General features: G+C 34.7%; 3 protein-coding genes across 4 annotated transcripts; 2 read left to right on the forward strand and 1 right to left on the reverse strand.

The window, feature by feature from the left end:
• Positions 1 to 163: 163 nt before the first annotated feature.
• Positions 164 to 15,018, reverse strand: LOC100185603 (exportin-2). 2 transcript variants are annotated; one of them, XM_009863125.3, is made up of 21 exons: positions 14,976 to 15,018; positions 8,759 to 8,884; positions 8,344 to 8,498; positions 8,035 to 8,161; positions 7,605 to 7,725; positions 7,108 to 7,249; positions 6,858 to 6,914; positions 6,480 to 6,572; positions 5,947 to 6,114; positions 5,671 to 5,772; positions 5,362 to 5,455; positions 4,524 to 4,811; positions 3,925 to 4,120; positions 3,601 to 3,802; positions 2,850 to 3,024; positions 2,370 to 2,646; positions 1,889 to 2,056; positions 1,218 to 1,364; positions 863 to 960; positions 682 to 809; positions 164 to 398 (listed from the first exon to the last, which is right to left on the reverse strand). In XM_009863125.3, the coding sequence occupies exons 2-21, from the start codon at positions 8,823 to 8,825 to the stop codon at positions 312 to 314; spliced, it is 2,892 nt and encodes a 963-aa protein (XP_009861427.1). In that variant the 5' UTR covers positions 8,826 to 8,884; positions 14,976 to 15,018; the 3' UTR covers positions 164 to 311. The 2 variants fall into 2 exon arrangements, with proteins under 2 accessions (XP_009861427.1, XP_002130634.1); XM_002130598.3 differs by lacking the exon at positions 14,976 to 15,018 and having other exon boundaries at positions 166 to 398; positions 8,759 to 9,175.
• zf(fyve)-2 (zinc finger protein) lies at positions 9,317 to 11,108 on the forward strand. The gene has a single exon (NM_001078427.1). The coding sequence runs from the start codon at positions 9,740 to 9,742 to the stop codon at positions 10,451 to 10,453; it is 714 nt and encodes a 237-aa protein (NP_001071895.1). The 5' UTR covers positions 9,317 to 9,739; the 3' UTR covers positions 10,454 to 11,108.
• Positions 12,321 to 16,681, forward strand: LOC100178518 (beta-amyrin 11-oxidase). The gene is made up of 10 exons (XM_002130749.5): positions 12,321 to 12,472; positions 12,649 to 12,776; positions 13,379 to 13,535; positions 13,917 to 13,952; positions 14,026 to 14,165; positions 14,525 to 14,653; positions 15,062 to 15,216; positions 15,277 to 15,420; positions 15,493 to 15,587; positions 15,800 to 16,681. Exons 1-10 carry the CDS (start codon positions 12,411 to 12,413, stop codon positions 16,050 to 16,052), a joined length of 1,299 nt encoding a protein of 432 aa, XP_002130785.1. The 5' UTR covers positions 12,321 to 12,410; the 3' UTR covers positions 16,053 to 16,681.
• Positions 16,682 to 17,297: the final 616 nt, after the last annotated feature.

Here is a 17,297-nt window from a genome sequence, read left to right on the forward strand (position 1 = left end):
AAATTTCTCTAACACTCTTAAACAAATTATCCATTCATTTCCGACTAAACTTTTATTGTACAGAGCATCGGGTAAGTTTCTGCACGTAAGAATCTCTTTGCCTTGCATAAAATATGGGCAAAATACAAATCGTACAACCGGTAACAAACAAACCAGAGGGATATATAACGTAAACAAATTTATTGGAGAAGCCGCAATGAGAAAGTGTGCAGAAACAAGATTGAATTTTTTCGCGATGATGATTGACAGAAGTGAGAACTTCAAGGTACAGCCTTATGACGACATAATGGTAGAAGTGCGTGCCAATGACGTCACGAGAGATCGACTTGTGCAGCGGTGACGTAGCCTTGGAGGAATTCTTTGGCTTTCGGATTCATGTAACCTAACATTCCCGGTATCTAAAATATAGTTAATACAACTGTCAAAACGATATGTTTTAAAGTTTCAGGCAACAATACCATTATAAAAGGCCGTAAAAAGTAATAAAGAAGCCACAAACACTTAGGATGCTTCGATTTCTATACAGTTTTATTATATCAGCCATTGAGTTGAACCACAGTGATTACTTCTGTTATGCGTGCATATAACCCTGGATAACCTTATATGTCTTCTGTATAGTAATAGAAAATCTACACTCATAGTCCTTTAGAGGTGACAAGTGTTAAAAGTACATGCTCTTACTTTTCCAGGTACATGCTTGGAAAGCCGTGAAAGTTGCTGGGCAAGATAGAACTTTGGGTTTTCCACCGATACTGGGTCATGTTCACGCTTACCAGCGAACGCTAGTTGTGAATACGCTGTCTGGTAACCTAAAGTGGTGTGAGAATAATTGTAGGTAAAGGTAAATGGTCTTGATGCTTACCTGGTGTGTCTTCTATTTCAATAAAATGTTCATCATCAGCAACAGTGTCATCGAGTGGCAATTCAAATAAACCAATAAGCGCTTCTAGAAGTGGAGCCCTGGAAATTAAAGTTCCTTAAAAAAATTGTTTTACATTTTGGCAAACCAGAGTAAATTGTTTTGGTATTTTAGCATCGTAGTTCTGAAATTACATGTTGGTTCGGTCTAGCAGCCAAACATTTTAAATACAAACTTTGAGTGTTGTTTAGTATTCACTTAGTTTCTAATCATTCCAAATATTAAAAAATTCAAATTACTAAAATTAATGCTGGCCAACTTGAATGAATTGATCATATTCTAGCTAGTATAGCCTTACCAAAGTTGAGAATAATTTTCATCGAGAAGTGCAGTACATGATGTAAGTAGTTTGGTCATTCCAACCGAACATATCTTACGCTCCATGGCTCCTGATACCTTCTGCGTTTCACTGATAATAAGTTTTTCAAGTACCATGCGGAACATTCTGTGATAGAGTGGGTGATATAAATTTAATGTTGATATTTTTGATATCCAGATAAAGCAAATAAATGTTAGGTCAAAATAATAATATAAGTATGTTTGATAGGCAGACCTTCAGTACAAAATTAAGGCTAAATTTTAATTTTTTTTACTATAATATATAGATAATGTATGTTATGATATATTGATAATGTCAATTTGAGGGTGCTATGTTGTGTGAGTATGCAGTTATAAAACACAATACACTCGACTTAATCCCTAAATCTAAAGACGTTTTTATGAGCTGTACATAAAATATCTAGAAATTCATTCTGTTAAGCGCTTACATTGCAAGCTTTGTACACTAGTTGGTCAATATAGTTCATAAAACATGAAGTTCACAAAACAATATAATTTATAAAGTACAGTACTGTGACTGCAAAAAAAGAAAAGAAGTCTGCAAAAAAAGAAAAAAAAGAACACCAAAAGCTTGAAAACAATCATGTGAAAGTACAGAAAACAATAAATTTTAACAATAAAACTTCCTACTTATCCTGGAGTGAATCAACAAGTTGTTGAAACGAATCAGCAGAATTTTTGATGATGTAAAGTGAGAAGAAAACAAGGAGACCTCTCACATATTTGCTCGTCTTGCTCTTCATTAATCGTTGGAAGAGAAGAGAGAAGATCTGCTTCATGTAGGAAGCAAGAAGATCCCTGAGAAAAATAAATTATGTTGTTTTGTTTGTACTATTTGATATTTTAGGGTTAAATAAACAGGATAATAATGCAGTTTTCAAGTTTTGATTTTCTTTTAGTTTTTACAGTTAAATGAAACAGAGTTTTGTTTTATATTTGCTATATGTTACATTTGATTTACAATTTCATATAATTTAACAACTTTACATTAAAATCTTATACTTTGATATTCTGTATCTATTATAAAGGTATGTATATGTATATTTAACAATAAAAAACAACATAACATTACACAAACTTGTCATTGTGGACTGTAGGGCTTATTACTCACGGCTGCATATGTTCCACCATGCTATTAAGCAAGTAGAAACCAAAATGGTCGTTGCTTTTAGATGCAATTAGTTTCTGGAACACTCCCAGCACATTGTTGAACTTTTCAGATCGCCCGATACCGTCTCCTCCCTTCTCAATGAATGCTTGCATGAGACGGACAAGTGGAGGGACGTTACCTGGTCGCTCCCACAGCACAGGAGCCAGTAGGTGGGGGAAGAGAGCCATGTACGTCTCGGGTACTGGAGGTTCATGTAGCTCGAGCAATAGTGACATCACTGGTGCGCCAAAACAAAAGAACATTTTTAATTTAAGATATTATGATACTAACTTGGTAATTGGTATGGCCATAAAAGTCACATAAGAGATATATATGGAATATAGGAATATTTATATTTATGGAAAACGCTCTTGGTTTATTTAAGAATAAACGATGTAGCAATAAACTGCCAACAATAAATGATACAAGTTCCACATTTACCTTGAAAGACATAAGGAATAAACTCTGTGACATCTCGCTGTAAAATATCGGTGAATATTCCAAACAGAGCGGCTTCGAAACTCTTCACCGCACTTTTGTCATTAGCACATGTTGTTCGGATACAAAGTGATAACACCTCAAATAGGTAATGGTTGAAGTGTGGCTTGTTTGGGTTCTGTGATTATTTATAAATGTTTTGGTTACTCATATTGTTTTAAGGTGTAAGGGGTTACTCATATTGTTTTATTAACTTTTAAATTAAACCCTTCAAAAAAAATTAAATTAAACCCTATATAAAAGAACACAGTAAATGTATAGAGTAGAGTGGTGGAAACATGGAAATTTTAAAACTTGAGTTCTTAAAGCTGTTTCTTTGCAGCTGATTAATATGACGAGATAATAAAATGTATATATATATATTTATATATATATATATAAACATATAAATGACTAGAATGGGTAAGGTCTTACAGGCAAACACACCAGGGAATAATCTATTATGCTGCACAGTTAGTTAGCAACCTAGTTGTTATTATTAGGCTGTCCAAATTAACAGCGACACATAAATGAAAATATCCACAAAAAAGAATCCCCCACAAAGTAACATACTTTGTAACTCGTGAGCTGGCATCGTTTTCCGACCACTCATAGATAAATTAAGTTAAATTTATTCATTCATTCATTTATATGGGTCACAATTATTCCAACAAATAGTTGAAGAGATATGATTTACTTTACCCACGTAACCGACCTTGCTCACTATAGTAAGTTTCTGTGTAAGGCCTTCCACAAGTGTTGGCATATATGGTAGAATTGTCTCCTGGCTAAGGGAAGCAATACGGAGGAGAGCCTTCATCATATACTCATTCTCCTCCGAGCCAGCCATGCTCATGGCTCCAAAGATGTTGGAGAGCAACGACTCAAGATGAGGATGCACATCTTCTTTGCGGAATCTTATTGGAAAAACAATTTTTTTTTTATTATTCAAAAAACATTTTTTTTTTTACTTGCGGAATCTTATTAAAACAACAAAAAAAATAATAAAAAACGTTAAACTGTTATACTACACACTTACAAAGGAACATTGCCATCTTTTATCATCAGCAATCTCTCAATAGCATGAGCAGCATACGTGTGAACGACATGGCTTGTTGACGTCAATAATCGAGTGAGGTGAGGAAAGACAAGGAGTAAGTTGGGTTTACCGAGTTGATTGCGGAAAGTTACAACAAAGCGAATGGAATCCGATTTCAACACAGGAAGGTTATTAACTGTAAATAGATGATGTTAAACGTGATGAAAACAATAATTCAACGTTTTTTATAAAACAGAAAAATATAAGTTCAGCAATTTCTTTTTAGGCAATGATGTGAATTTACAAACCTACGAACTTTTTAAAGAATTGTAAATAGTACGAATTATTATATTATTACTACAATTAAATTATTTTTTAGGTATTATTACCAGACTAAAAAGTAGGTAAGATCAAATACATTGCCAAAGCCGCTAAGGTAGCAGAAAAGGCAGGCCAACCTTGAACATTTAAAAACTTCATTAGAATCATTAATATACATTACAGTTAATGATGTGAAATTTATTTCATGGGATTGTGAGTTTAACTATCACCGGATATAAAAGTTGGGGCAATCCTGCATAACCATTAATAGTACCTACCATTCTCCTGGTTCAGGTCAGTCAGAATATGTGATGTGAAAAACTCGTCAAGATTCACAAGTTGATTTGCTTGCGTAGTTCCGTGCTTTGCTGTTGAACCCTTCTGTGCAAGCGAAGTGACAAGATAAATTGCGGCGTCTTTACTTTTCCAATTAACAGCGGGGTTACTAGCATACTGTTGCAACATGCTGGCCACGTATTGAGAGAATATTTGAGTGACAGGTGCCTCAAAAAACTTGGTGAGTCCCTTAACCAAATCACATGCCGCCCTTCTTCTCGTGTCAACATCTGCATGGAGAAGTGGGCCGGCATAAATATACGATACTTTGGGTGAATAAATACTGCAGTATCCTTTTTTAGGGTTTCAGGCTCAGTTAAAAACAGAGAAAAACATGGTTAGGTTTTATCCACAAGATAAACCTATAAATTCTATAATACGGACTAAAACAGTTAGAAAGACTCTATATTCTGTTAAACATAATCTAAGAAACTAGGACTTCTAAGCAGTCAGAACATAACTGTAAACTACATAAGCATAAGGTTTAAAGGTCACTGTAGCCTTTGTGGGCTGTGGCAAATTTTTTTAACCAAATTGAATATTTAGTGCGTGGCATTATAAAGAAAATATGTTTGTCAGGTTACTGTAGTAATATATATACATATATATATGTATATCCTCGGTTCCTAGGACTTGTACTGCTAAAGTAGTAAGCAGTAACATGACGGCACTTTTATTGTTACATAACTAAAACAATGCATAGATATATATACTGATCATTGTCTGCGCCATTCAGCAACTTGGTAGGCAGCCAACTTTGTCGATCAAAATTAAAATCACCTGATCCTTCTAAATCCCTCCGAATGTATTCTTCAGGATTATCTTCAAATTGTTCTTCGTCAGCCGTTCGAAACTCCATGTTAGGAACCACCACCTGTTTTAAGACAGAATTATTTGGTAAAGTATTTAACACTTTTATATAAACTAACTCTACCATGTTATGAAAATGATAGCGACAAAGCATTGCGAATAAATGGTAAAAATATATATTTTGTTCATCCAAACTTTCATTATCATAATTATGGTAAATAATTAGAAAAACAAACATATAATTTTTTTAAGTTATATATTTGTTTTAAAATGGGTCACCTTCTCACAGATTGAAACTAGGACACCTTCATCTTCGAACAAGGATTTGTATTGTTGTCTCTCACATACAGAACGTAAAAATCCAATAGCATTTGATACCAACTGTAAGAGTTAAAATGATTGTAAAAACCACAAGGATAAAATAAATATGACTTACTTTGAATAGTTTGAAATAACATTTTAGGTGTATGGTATTTGGGTAGAATTTTTAGAAATCGATTAAAAAAATAAAGATTGGTTTTGAATGTTACACTGTTACCAGTGTTTCCCACATACCAGGTCATATTTTACTTCTTTTCCAGTGTTGACCAACAAATTCCATACAGCAGTTACAAACTGTGGGAGAAACTTTGCGAATTCTTCATCATACTTCTGGGCATAAAGAGCTACATTGTCACATATTTGTGATTGAAGTAACTCAACTAATCCTGCTTCTTCTTCACCCTGGTGGGAAAAAACAATAAAAGTTTTAAAAGAAGTATTTTTTTTATTTATTATTGATTCTTTAAGAGCAAGTTCCTTGTCAAGGACCTAGGATTTAGGCCACATTGGGCCCATTACTTCAACAAAGTCCATTTAATTCCTTTGTGCGGCCGGTGCCACGACACCGCATCCCAGTCGGAGGCGTACTTTTCGGCCCATTTTTTATTCTTGTGTGCTTACCAGTTACCACACTTTTCAACTTTGTGCAAGATTTTGGTTTTTAATATGGCTCATAATTAACATTTACAAATCGATAAATGAGAGTCCACACCTTGAATTTGTCAGACCATATTTTTGATGAGCAATTGGTAATTACCCCACCCTACCTGTGTGTGCAGGATAGCATTATCTGTTGTAAGTAAAGCATGGAAATGCTTCATCCAAGTTTCCATGTTATCTTCAAAAAACTCGGGAAGATCCTGATTTGTAAAGGGAAAAAATGTTTAAAATAATGTTTGCAGCACTTAAAATAAATCTTTTTTAATTTTGTTGCATACAAAATATAGGCCTAACCAGATTCCACTTTTTTATTTTTAGAATTCCTTAGCAAAAAGGCTAAGGCCTAATGTGTAGAGCATCACCCATTATTCCACAAATCAAAAAAAATACATATTCTATACAAATTATCAACTCACATCATTTATAAACCCAAGTTTTCAAATATAACTGATAAAGTGACTGGTTAAACAATTCAAACATATTACCTGATAATTCAAGCTGTAGAAGACCTTTGATATTAGAACCAGGGAGCTGAAAAGCACCTATAAGATACAAAAAAAACATCATAAAAGAAAACCTAACTTGGCATATTGTATTATATAAAATTGATAAAAAACTTAAATTATAATAAACTCAAAGGATACAAAATAAAAACATCACCAAAAAACCTAACTTGGCCTTTTTTAATATAACAGCATTAAAAAACTTAAAAAAACAAACAAAAGAGAATCTTACCTTCAGGCTTTCCTTGTCAGCAGAATGTTGCTCAGCAAGTTTGACAGTGTTGACAAAAAGTTCTGTTAGAGGAGCAGCAAAAGTGGTGAGAACATGTTTTATCTCAGTCCACAGTTTGTCTGATCTAAATTCATGCCGGTATCTGGAATAAGGGGGTAAATTTAGGCAAAATTGTAAAACAATCAGTGGGTTCATAGCTTAGTACTTGTAACTTTTAAGCAGCACGTGGCTTTCTCAAACAATTACAAAAAAATAAAATAAAGGAAACAAATAAAGTCTATTTTATTGCAACAGGTATGAAACCATTAAGTTTGGGTAAATGCTATTATGGTATAAATTTTCCACTAAAATATAGTAATTTACCACTAAATGCTATAAATTTGCAACAAAAAGTCTGTTGCATGTCGATGCTTTGGAACTTTGAAACACAATATATGTAGGCAGTAGAAGTTGCTGGTATTTCAATTGATGAATTATAAAAAAACTGTCATGTTTACCGTTTGAACAGTGAGTGTGCGGTCTGTAGAACTCCATTGATAATATGAAAGTCCGCTGACTGAAATTTCTTGTTCATATCTTCAAGCAAGGATGGCCATTTTTCTGGAAAATCTTCCCGACCTGACGATTAGCATTTGGTTAGGTTTAAAAATCAATTAATTATAACCACTATTATCAGTTAGGTTTGTTTTAAACAACAGCCTCATTGTTTAGTTTAAAATAAAAACAATAATTTAAAATGCATCATAATATGACGGGATCTAGCTTTTATTACAATCTAAGCAAGACTATTTGTGTAACGGGACACCAGTGTTATAACAAATGCCGATGACCACAGGAGGATAAGCTAAGTTACATTTACTTAACTACCATAAAACATTTAACAAACATTTAACAATGTTTTAACTTGTATCATCAATATAACATCACCTATTATACTGATAGCCTCACTCAGTTGCTTCTGATATTGCTTTGGGCTTGTTAACATTAGGTCAACCACAGTACATTTTATAGTATTTCTATCTTGCTCTGAAACTTTGGATGCCTCGTCTTCGTTCTAGAAACATAAACAGATTTTTTTTATACATAAAAATACAGGTAGGGGTAGGCTATGTTTAATGACTTTACACGTGCACATGCTTTTTCATATATTAAATACTACAAAAAATACAATATTTACTGAGTAAATTTTTACTTCAAAAAAATGTTTGAGACAATATAAGGCTAAAAGCTACTTACAACACGCCAATTCCGTTTGACAAAGTTCTTGAAGGTGATTGCTGCAGCAAGAGGGACCATCCCGGGATTTTGTTGCTGTCTCCCATCATCAACAAGTTTAAGCAACATAACAGCATACCCAGGATTTCCTTCAACATTTTCTAGATATTTCTCAGCTATTTGGGAAAAAATAAAATCAGCTTTTAATATATATAACTATATAGGCCTATATATACCACATACAATATTTCAATAGAAATTTAATCATAAATGGTTTAGGCAATTAAATACTTTTGTACATATAAATGTGTTGGACCAACATATTGTAATTGGAAATGGTGTATTATAATGTCAATATATTGATGTAGCACGATAATAAACGAAGTGTATATTTTTAATTGTTTACGTATGAAACCATGCAAGTAGGCAAACGAACCTTGTTTACGAACATTTTCATCTGCAGAAAGAGTTTTCTCTAGTGCCTGATATGCTTCAGCTGCCATTTCATTAAAGCTTCACATAAAGACTAAACCGTGAACGTGTAAATGCTATTGCAGTTCCACTGGGAAAAAAACGAATCACAAATTGTATACGTCTGTATTCGCGTTAATCGTAAGAAAAATTTTAGGTTTGATTTTCTTGAAAAAAATTGGCGCCGCATGATAAGCGGAACATCACCATTCCGTATTTACGGAACAGACGATTTTGACATTTTTTAAACCAAACAGAAGCTTTGTTGCTAACTAACACGAATATGCTGAATGCTTAACTGAAAAACTATAAACAAAACGTTTTGACTATTCTATGGATTGAGAATGGTAAGATATGCTTGATGAAGTAATATGATGGAGTGGTACCCTGATCACTTCTGACGTCATTGTATGCATGGGGAAATCCCCGAGTTGTTTTGGGGGTTTTAGTTTTTCATTGTTTGTGATATTTCTTGTTATATTTGTTCTTTAACCAAATATTTGAGTATGTAAGAATTGATGGAAATCTTTTTCACAAATTATATCAGACAGGTTACATTATATTGTTATTTTAATACTAAAGTAAGGTACCAGTACCTTTCATTAACAAAAGTCCTAAATTAGTTATATAGTTATACCTAACTAAATGACATAGTTATACCTAACTAATTTTCTGTATCAGTAACATTAGAAAATAGCAATGGTTGCTACTAAAATTATTGGCTATTTACATCTGGTGTTTTGATACTTGTGGCATTCGGTGGATTGTAAAATGACATAATTCTATGACATCCAATACAGGAAATAATTAAATTTTGAGCCCTTTTCATTGTTCATGCTGTGTATTTATGCTTTGTATTGAAATGAAGCCTAAATGTATCAGTCTTTAAAAACTGCAGTGTATAGGAATATTTAATTTAAATAAAGTTTATATACCGAAGGGGGGGATGGAATCTTCATCAGACGGCCATAAACTGGCCAAAACTGCAAGTGGTTTGCGTATGATTCCTGTATCAGATATGTATGCTTCTCCATTTGCTCTGTCTGAGCCGCAATGGGTTTCTGATAAAGACTGCAATGCTTGTGAGTCGTGCAAAAAGTCTTTTGACTTTTTCAACCGTCGCCATCACTGCAGACGTTGTGGTTTATGTTTTTGTGATAACTGCACTCATTATGTCCTGCCACTCAAAAGAATGTACTTCATGGACCCAGTCCGGCATTGCTATGACTGTGCTGTAATTTCAAAAGCTGAAACCGAGTTTTACGAAAAATCTATCCCTGCTCTAACACAGGGTACACTGATGTCCGTATCAGAACCAATTGCTAATTCCAGTGAAAGCTTTGGAGAATTTGACTGCAAACTTTCAAAAGATCATCGAATTTTAAAGCTGGTTCATACAAAGAAGTCAAAAGCTGATGCCAACCCACCAAAGATCATACTGTCCAAACTCCTTGAAATAAAGTTCATTATTACTGATTCTGGAGATGCAGGAACACAGAAGACACCAGCTGGGTTTAAAATCACATATAAAGATGAAGAAGACAGTGCAATTACACACTCTCTTATTCTCAGGGCAGTTGAACCAAAATCATCACTTCCGTGGCTAAGTTCATTCCAGAAAGCTATTAAAATGCTCTTCGAGGCAAGAAATGTTGCATAAAATGGAACACATACTCAGGCCCTGTATTTATCATTTATATATATATATGTCATACTTGCATTACCGTCTATTTTTTTACTAGTAATAAAAACTAGTGCAGTGGTCCCAACATTTTTTGGTGCATTTCATTTGGTAATTGTGGAACTTATCATTTAGTTGTTCATAAACATTAATTCAAAGTGGTTTAAAGAATTGAAGTAGCAAGTGCCTTTTAAACCTGGTACTACACTGGTCTGATAATAAACACAATGAATAACTTCGGTTTGTTACCATTGACTAGTGTATCATTATCATACCTATCTAACAGCCACTACGCATGCACAATGCTTAATCACTGCATTAAACTGTTACATGTTTCAGTTATAGTTTTACTGTAATATTGTATCTTTAAAAAAAAAATATGTTCATCTAATGAACTGATATATTTTAGTGCCTGGTAGTTTTCTAACATAGAATTATATTGCAACATCAGCTTTTAATAAAGTAGGCTATCACTTATAACAATAGGTAGTGTTTATTTATTATTTATACATATCTTACTTTACCATTACCACTATATATTGTATTAAACCGCATGTCTAAATATGTATATGCCCCAATCACAGTGTTATTTGAATGTCAATTGCATTTTATGTATTCGTCACATTATGTTACAGAACTGTTTTCTCACTGCCTAAAATTTAGTTTTAAAATGCCAACTGTACTTGGCCTTGAAGGAAGTGCAAACAAACTGGGAATTGGAATAATACAAGATGGAAAAGTGCTTTCTAATCCCAGACACACCTACATAACACCCCCTGGAGAAGGTTTTCTGCCAAGGGAAACTGCAAAGCATCACAAAGACTGGATTTTATCAATTTTGCGACAAGCGCTAGACGAAGCTCAGATCTCGCCAAACGATTTGGATAGTGTGGCTTACACAAAAGGCCCTGGCATGGGAGCACCATTGGTTTCAGTTGCTGTTGTTGCCAGAACCATTGCACAGCTTTGGAACAAACCAATTATTCCTGTAAATCATTGCATTGCTCATATTGAAATGGGTCGACTTATCACAGGTTCAAAAAACCCAACAGTGCTCTATGTGTCTGGTGGCAATACGCAAGTCATTGCCTATGCTGATAAGAAGTACAGAATATTTGGAGAAACTATTGACATAGCTGTTGGAAACTGCCTAGATCGCTTTGCGAGAGTGCTTCACATTTCTAATGATCCAAGCCCAGGTTATAACATTGAGCAGATGGCAAAAAAAGGGAAAAAGTATATTCACCTTCCTTATACTGTGAAAGGAATGGATATCTCCTTTTCTGGCCTTTTATCATTTATAGAAACAGCAGCCAATACAAAAATAACATCAGGAGAGTGTACCGCAGAAGACCTCTGTTATTCTTTACAGGAAACCGTCTTTGCGATGTTAGTTGAAATAACGGAGCGTGCGATGGCACATTGCGGTTCCCAAGAAGTTTTGATAGTAGGAGGAGTTGGTTGTAATGTTAGATTACAGGAAATGATGGCGGTAATGGCTTCGGAGCGTGGGGCTAAGCTTTTTGCAACGGATGAACGATTTTGTATCGATAATGGAGCCATGATTGCACAAGCTGGTTCATTAATGTTTAGCTCAGGGTTAAAAGCAGCGAAGAAAGAAGACTTGCTTGAGGACTCCTGGTGCACGCAGAGATTTCGTACTGATGAAGTGCTGGTCACTTGGAGGAAGTGATGTTAAAAAAACTTGACAATACTGGGTTACTCCATTTCAACGGATTTTTTAAAAAAATTAAAAATTAATTCAAAATTTTTTAACTTACTACTTTTGTATTACTATTATCCCTCGCCTTTTGAAAAAAAATCTTCAATCATGTTTTCAAACCATAGAAAAACATGGAGATAATTTTATAGCATCAATATTTAGGCAATCGCGTTTTGTATTTTGTCATCTTGGTGCTGTTTATTTATAATCACAATGAAGGTGCCAGGAACAATTGGATACCCTATAATTGGTGACAAATCAAGGGAATTTTTAAGGTAAAATTGAATTGGTTATTACATTGTATATAATATCAGTATGATAAATAAACAGTCTAGATAGGGTACCAGGTGTATATTTAATAATTTTAAGATTTGCATTACTATAGGCTTACGGTACAGTTACGTATCAGGCCCCTTTAAAACGGTATTTAATGTTTTCTCTATTTTTGCAGCGATCCAACCAAGTTTATTACATCCCGAATAAATGAACATTCTTCCCGAATTTTTCAATGTAGGATACTCAACAACCCAACAATATTTGTATGTTCTCCTCAGGCTGTAAAAACGCTGCTCAGTGAAGGTCGGTGTGCTTAACACATTTAAAAAACGAATATTAATGATTGTATATATATTGCTTTTGTAAAAATACATTCTCCCAATATGCAGATTTAAAATTTTTTTAAAGAATATGCAAAATTACATTTGTACAAGATGAAGAACAGTTAATTGAATTACCTAAAAGCTAATTGTGCAGTAATTAAGCACCACACAAAACATATTTCGAAAGTTCCGTTGTGGTTTCCGCCAAGCGATGTAGGAATTCAAAATTAAAATGTTGAGTGTTAAGATGTACAGAATCTAACAACACAAATAAAAACAAGAAGAACTGTTCAACAAAAAAAGAATCTTTAACGCACTTCACGCACATTCTTCAATATTAACATAGCTGTATGTGTAGCTGTCTTTTTTTAACATTAGCAATTGATATTTTTTGTAAACCTGTAAATTACTTAATGAAATGCATATGTAGTAACTGTTAAACTATAACGACAAATGATAAAACTCCTTAAACTGACTTATATTTACAACCGCCATTGCGCAATGATTTTTATTGTTTAAGTTACGTAACTTGTTATACCTCAATACAAAGTGATTAGAAAATGACCTGTTTGTTTTTTTTAGAAATGGCCAATGATATTGAGCATGGCTATAAAAGTATATTGCATCGCTTGTATGGTGATAACATTGTATTTGAAAATGATGTGACAGCCAATGAATTACACAACTGCCTCAAGAACTGCTTCCAAAATATGGAGCTTTATAAAGAAACAGTGAATAGGTGAGTAAACATGATGCCTGTGAGTTCTTTAAAAACTCAATAAAATGGTGTATAATATGTGATATATATATGTGCTTAACTGGTTGTTAAGTATTTAAAACAAAATATAAAGTACCCATGTCACCTTTGTTTTAAAAGAATAACATTTCATGCAGAAAGTAACCACATATACATACATCATATTACGTGACACATTATTTACTCTTAAAGTAACCCTTCTTGCACAAATAAACGTGTACACCATGATTAGACGATACTCGTGTAATTCTTAACATTGCTTTTATGTTAAAAACTTATAACCAAGGTTTTAAAACATTTAATGTTGTGAACTTTTACCCGAACTCAGACACTGCTTTTTCACCCTTCTATTTTCTGTTACAGGTTATGTGAACCTCTGCTCTCATCCTTGCATTTAAGGTAGGCTTTAAACCTGATATTCTCTTAATATATATATGATTTAATGCAGCATTTTAGGAACATTTTGTTACAGAACTGAACCAGTGTACATCTACCCTGAGTTTAAGAGGGTAATGACTCGAATGTGCCTGGAATTATTCCTGGGCATCAAAACGGAATCCTGTTTGGACCAAACTGAAGAAATAACTCATCTTGCTACACAGCATTGGCATGGTTAGAAAATGTAGCAGTTTTTAAAAAAATTTGGAATATATATACTAAAAGTTTCAAAATAAAAACTGTTAATCTGTTTTTCCTTTTTTTCCGATAAACTATCAGTGACAATAACTTCAGTTTCATGCATGATGTTACTACCTAAATAATTGCCTAAAATACTGTTTCAGGGTAATGTAGAAACAATAATAGCTTAAAGAAATATAGCATATATGATAATGAAAGCCTGGTTGGAATTCATTAATTAAATATTCTATTTGTGTTATCACCTGTGGCAAAGCATACCATAGAACCTGCAATTTAGACCTGAGTTGGCTTATCACCCTAAAACATCTTATTTGTAACATTGAACTATCCAGGAATTATTTCTGTTCCTGTGTCCTTGAAAATTCCCTTAGCGGGTGAGTCAACCTATAGTTTGGCTGTTCAAGCAAAAGAGAAACTACTTTCTATAATTCGATCAATTTTGTTGGGTCAAAATGGACAAGGTATTCACTTAAAATTTGTAATAGATTCAAATTTAGTAATTTCAAAATATGTAATGTATTTTCTATTCTATTGTACAAACAATCCACTTAAAATTAAGAAAAGCATAAAATTACGGTCAAAGTTGGCTTGTAATATATAACTACAGTTACATCAGCCATAGATAGCTTATCTAGCTTCAAATGTATAAACTTGGTAAAAACTTAAGTTAACTTGGTAACAAATTTAATAAAAGGTTTCTACTTCTGAGTAATAAACTATATAATTCAATTCAAAATAAAACAAAAATAAAATCCAGATTGTTTAAAACCTAATATAACTTACCAATCAACTTGCCACACTTACTGTACATTGTTTGACACACAACTAAACAATGACATATAAACGCGCGAAAATCAATTGTTCGCTAGGTGACGCTAGTGTTGCAGCAAAACTCAGACACGCCGATTTTTCAAACAGCAAGTCCCTCGAGCAACATTTACTTCTCTTTGTATCCGCTGTAATACCGAAAGCGTTTGCTTCTCTCATCACATCATTCATTATCGTTATGGCAGGCGACGACAAGGTAAATACTTAATATGTCACCCAAAAATACCTCCCGCAAATCGCATTATTCCGTCTACAGGAGGCCTTACGGGCACGGGCGCGCACCGATTCTAAATTTCTCGATCGCGTTCTCTTAGAAGTGGAGCGAATGTGGCCGCCTCTGTTTGCTGGTCGTCGTCTGGTGCGGCGAACCACCACTTTGGAAAGTTATGATTTACCGAAAGTAAGTGGATGAATATAAAGTTACCAGCTCGCCTTTCAAGCTCAATGGCCTCATCGCGCTTACTATTTTCAGGATTACGCGATCATGTATGTCACTCATGCCGCTCATCGAGATCCCGAGGTATTTCCGGAGCCGAATTCCTTTAATCCCGACCGATGGATCACATGGTTAGTACTTCGGCTTATCTTAACGCATAGATGAGACCTTTCTCTTGAAACTGAACGAAAGTGTGTGTTTATTAAGCCAACGGCTGTAAAGTCCTGAAAACTGAGTCATTTACAACTCATAGCTACAGCTTTGTCACTCGGTTCATTTACTTACCTAACAATGACCGTGCGCATAAATTATGAATTCCGCTGATTGAATCACATGTTCACAGTAACGCTGGTCAAGAGGACTTAGTACTTTGCTTTGGCTCGGGGCCGCGATGTTGTGTTGGAACTGACCTAATTCGCCGTATTCTACGTGACGTAGCGAGCCGTCTCCTGCAGAACTACGAATGGTCCTTGGCCCCACCGAATCAAGATACGTCATATAAGTACCTGCCTGTCGCTCGACCTGCGGTTCAACCAAGTATCGCATTCTCTTCATACCTCACCAATGATGAGCCTTTTTTCGACGCTTGCGGCTGACAGAAGCACTTCAAAACTCGTCCATATTACCTACTAAGCAATATCTTCAATCGCCGTCTTATGTTTTGCACATGCTATGAAACTAGGTCGCAGGTAATTGGTCCTCAATTAAGTTGCCAGTTTCCTAATTATTTGTGCGTTAAAAACACTGTAGAATTTATTTCTTCACGTAGTTCTTGCTCTTAGATTACGTATCGCCCTCCGCTGTAATTATTGCATCATGAGTAGCGTTGTGTAATGTTTTGGGTTTGTTCTCGCGGCACAAGGTACGGATGACCACGCTATGACCCAATCAAAGTGATAAAGACGCACCGATATAAACGGAACCGCAGCTTATCCTTAGGCGGCTATTCGACGTAAATCGGATCGCTTGACAAAATGCCAAAAAGACTTACGCTAATCGCGGGGCATCAGGTTTTTTCACATTTTCGGGGAAGTCATTTTTACAGCCAGACACCAGCAAGCAGTCATGCCCCCAAAAATCTCGAAGTAAACCAAAATAGTTTCTGCGTATTGACTACCAAAACATTTTTTGTTTATGGTGCTTTTGCTCCATCAGGCGTCTCTAAAGTAATTCTTAAACTATGACCAATTTTCGCGTAAAAAAGAATACAAAATTTAATCACCACTGCTGTGACGTCACCCCGAGGTCTGGTTACGTGGGTTTTTCCTGATTTTATACTTGCTGCCGTCACGCACTGTGGGAGAATATCTATACCGTTCTTGCCACTGCTGTTGCACCTGGATTTGGAAGTGTGACAAACATCCGTCCACATATTTATATTCGTTTGACGAATGAAGTGACAGGCTGCTGTTTCTGTTTACAACAAATTTCTTATTCATTGCGTTTTGAGTGGCTTCGGGTTTATCTGCCGCGCCAATGCATTTAGCTTTCATGATTTGGTCGGCTGTGCGCCGAAAATGGGTTTATTTGGCCATCTCTCTATGATGAAATATTAATTCTGTTTTGTAAGACTTAAAGTTCGCCAGAATAATCTTATTTCGAGGTATCGCTAGTTTCCGCAACCTGCAGTTACATACGAGATCGTATATCTATTAATCACCACAAAAAGCTTATTATTTCGATGTCTGGTTAAATTAGAAACGAGATCATTGGGCTAACATATCCCGCACTGTATATCATTATACCAACGATATACAGTTTTTACTAACGAACCTAACACGATAGAACTTCGTATCGAATTTTTAGTTTGTATTTTACCTGCGTTTAAATGTAATCCGTTT

This window comes from Ciona intestinalis, unplaced genomic scaffold (genome assembly GCF_000224145.3).
Source record: "Ciona intestinalis unplaced genomic scaffold, KH HT000098.2, whole genome shotgun sequence".
Taxonomy (NCBI): domain Eukaryota; kingdom Metazoa; phylum Chordata; class Ascidiacea; order Phlebobranchia; family Cionidae; genus Ciona; species Ciona intestinalis.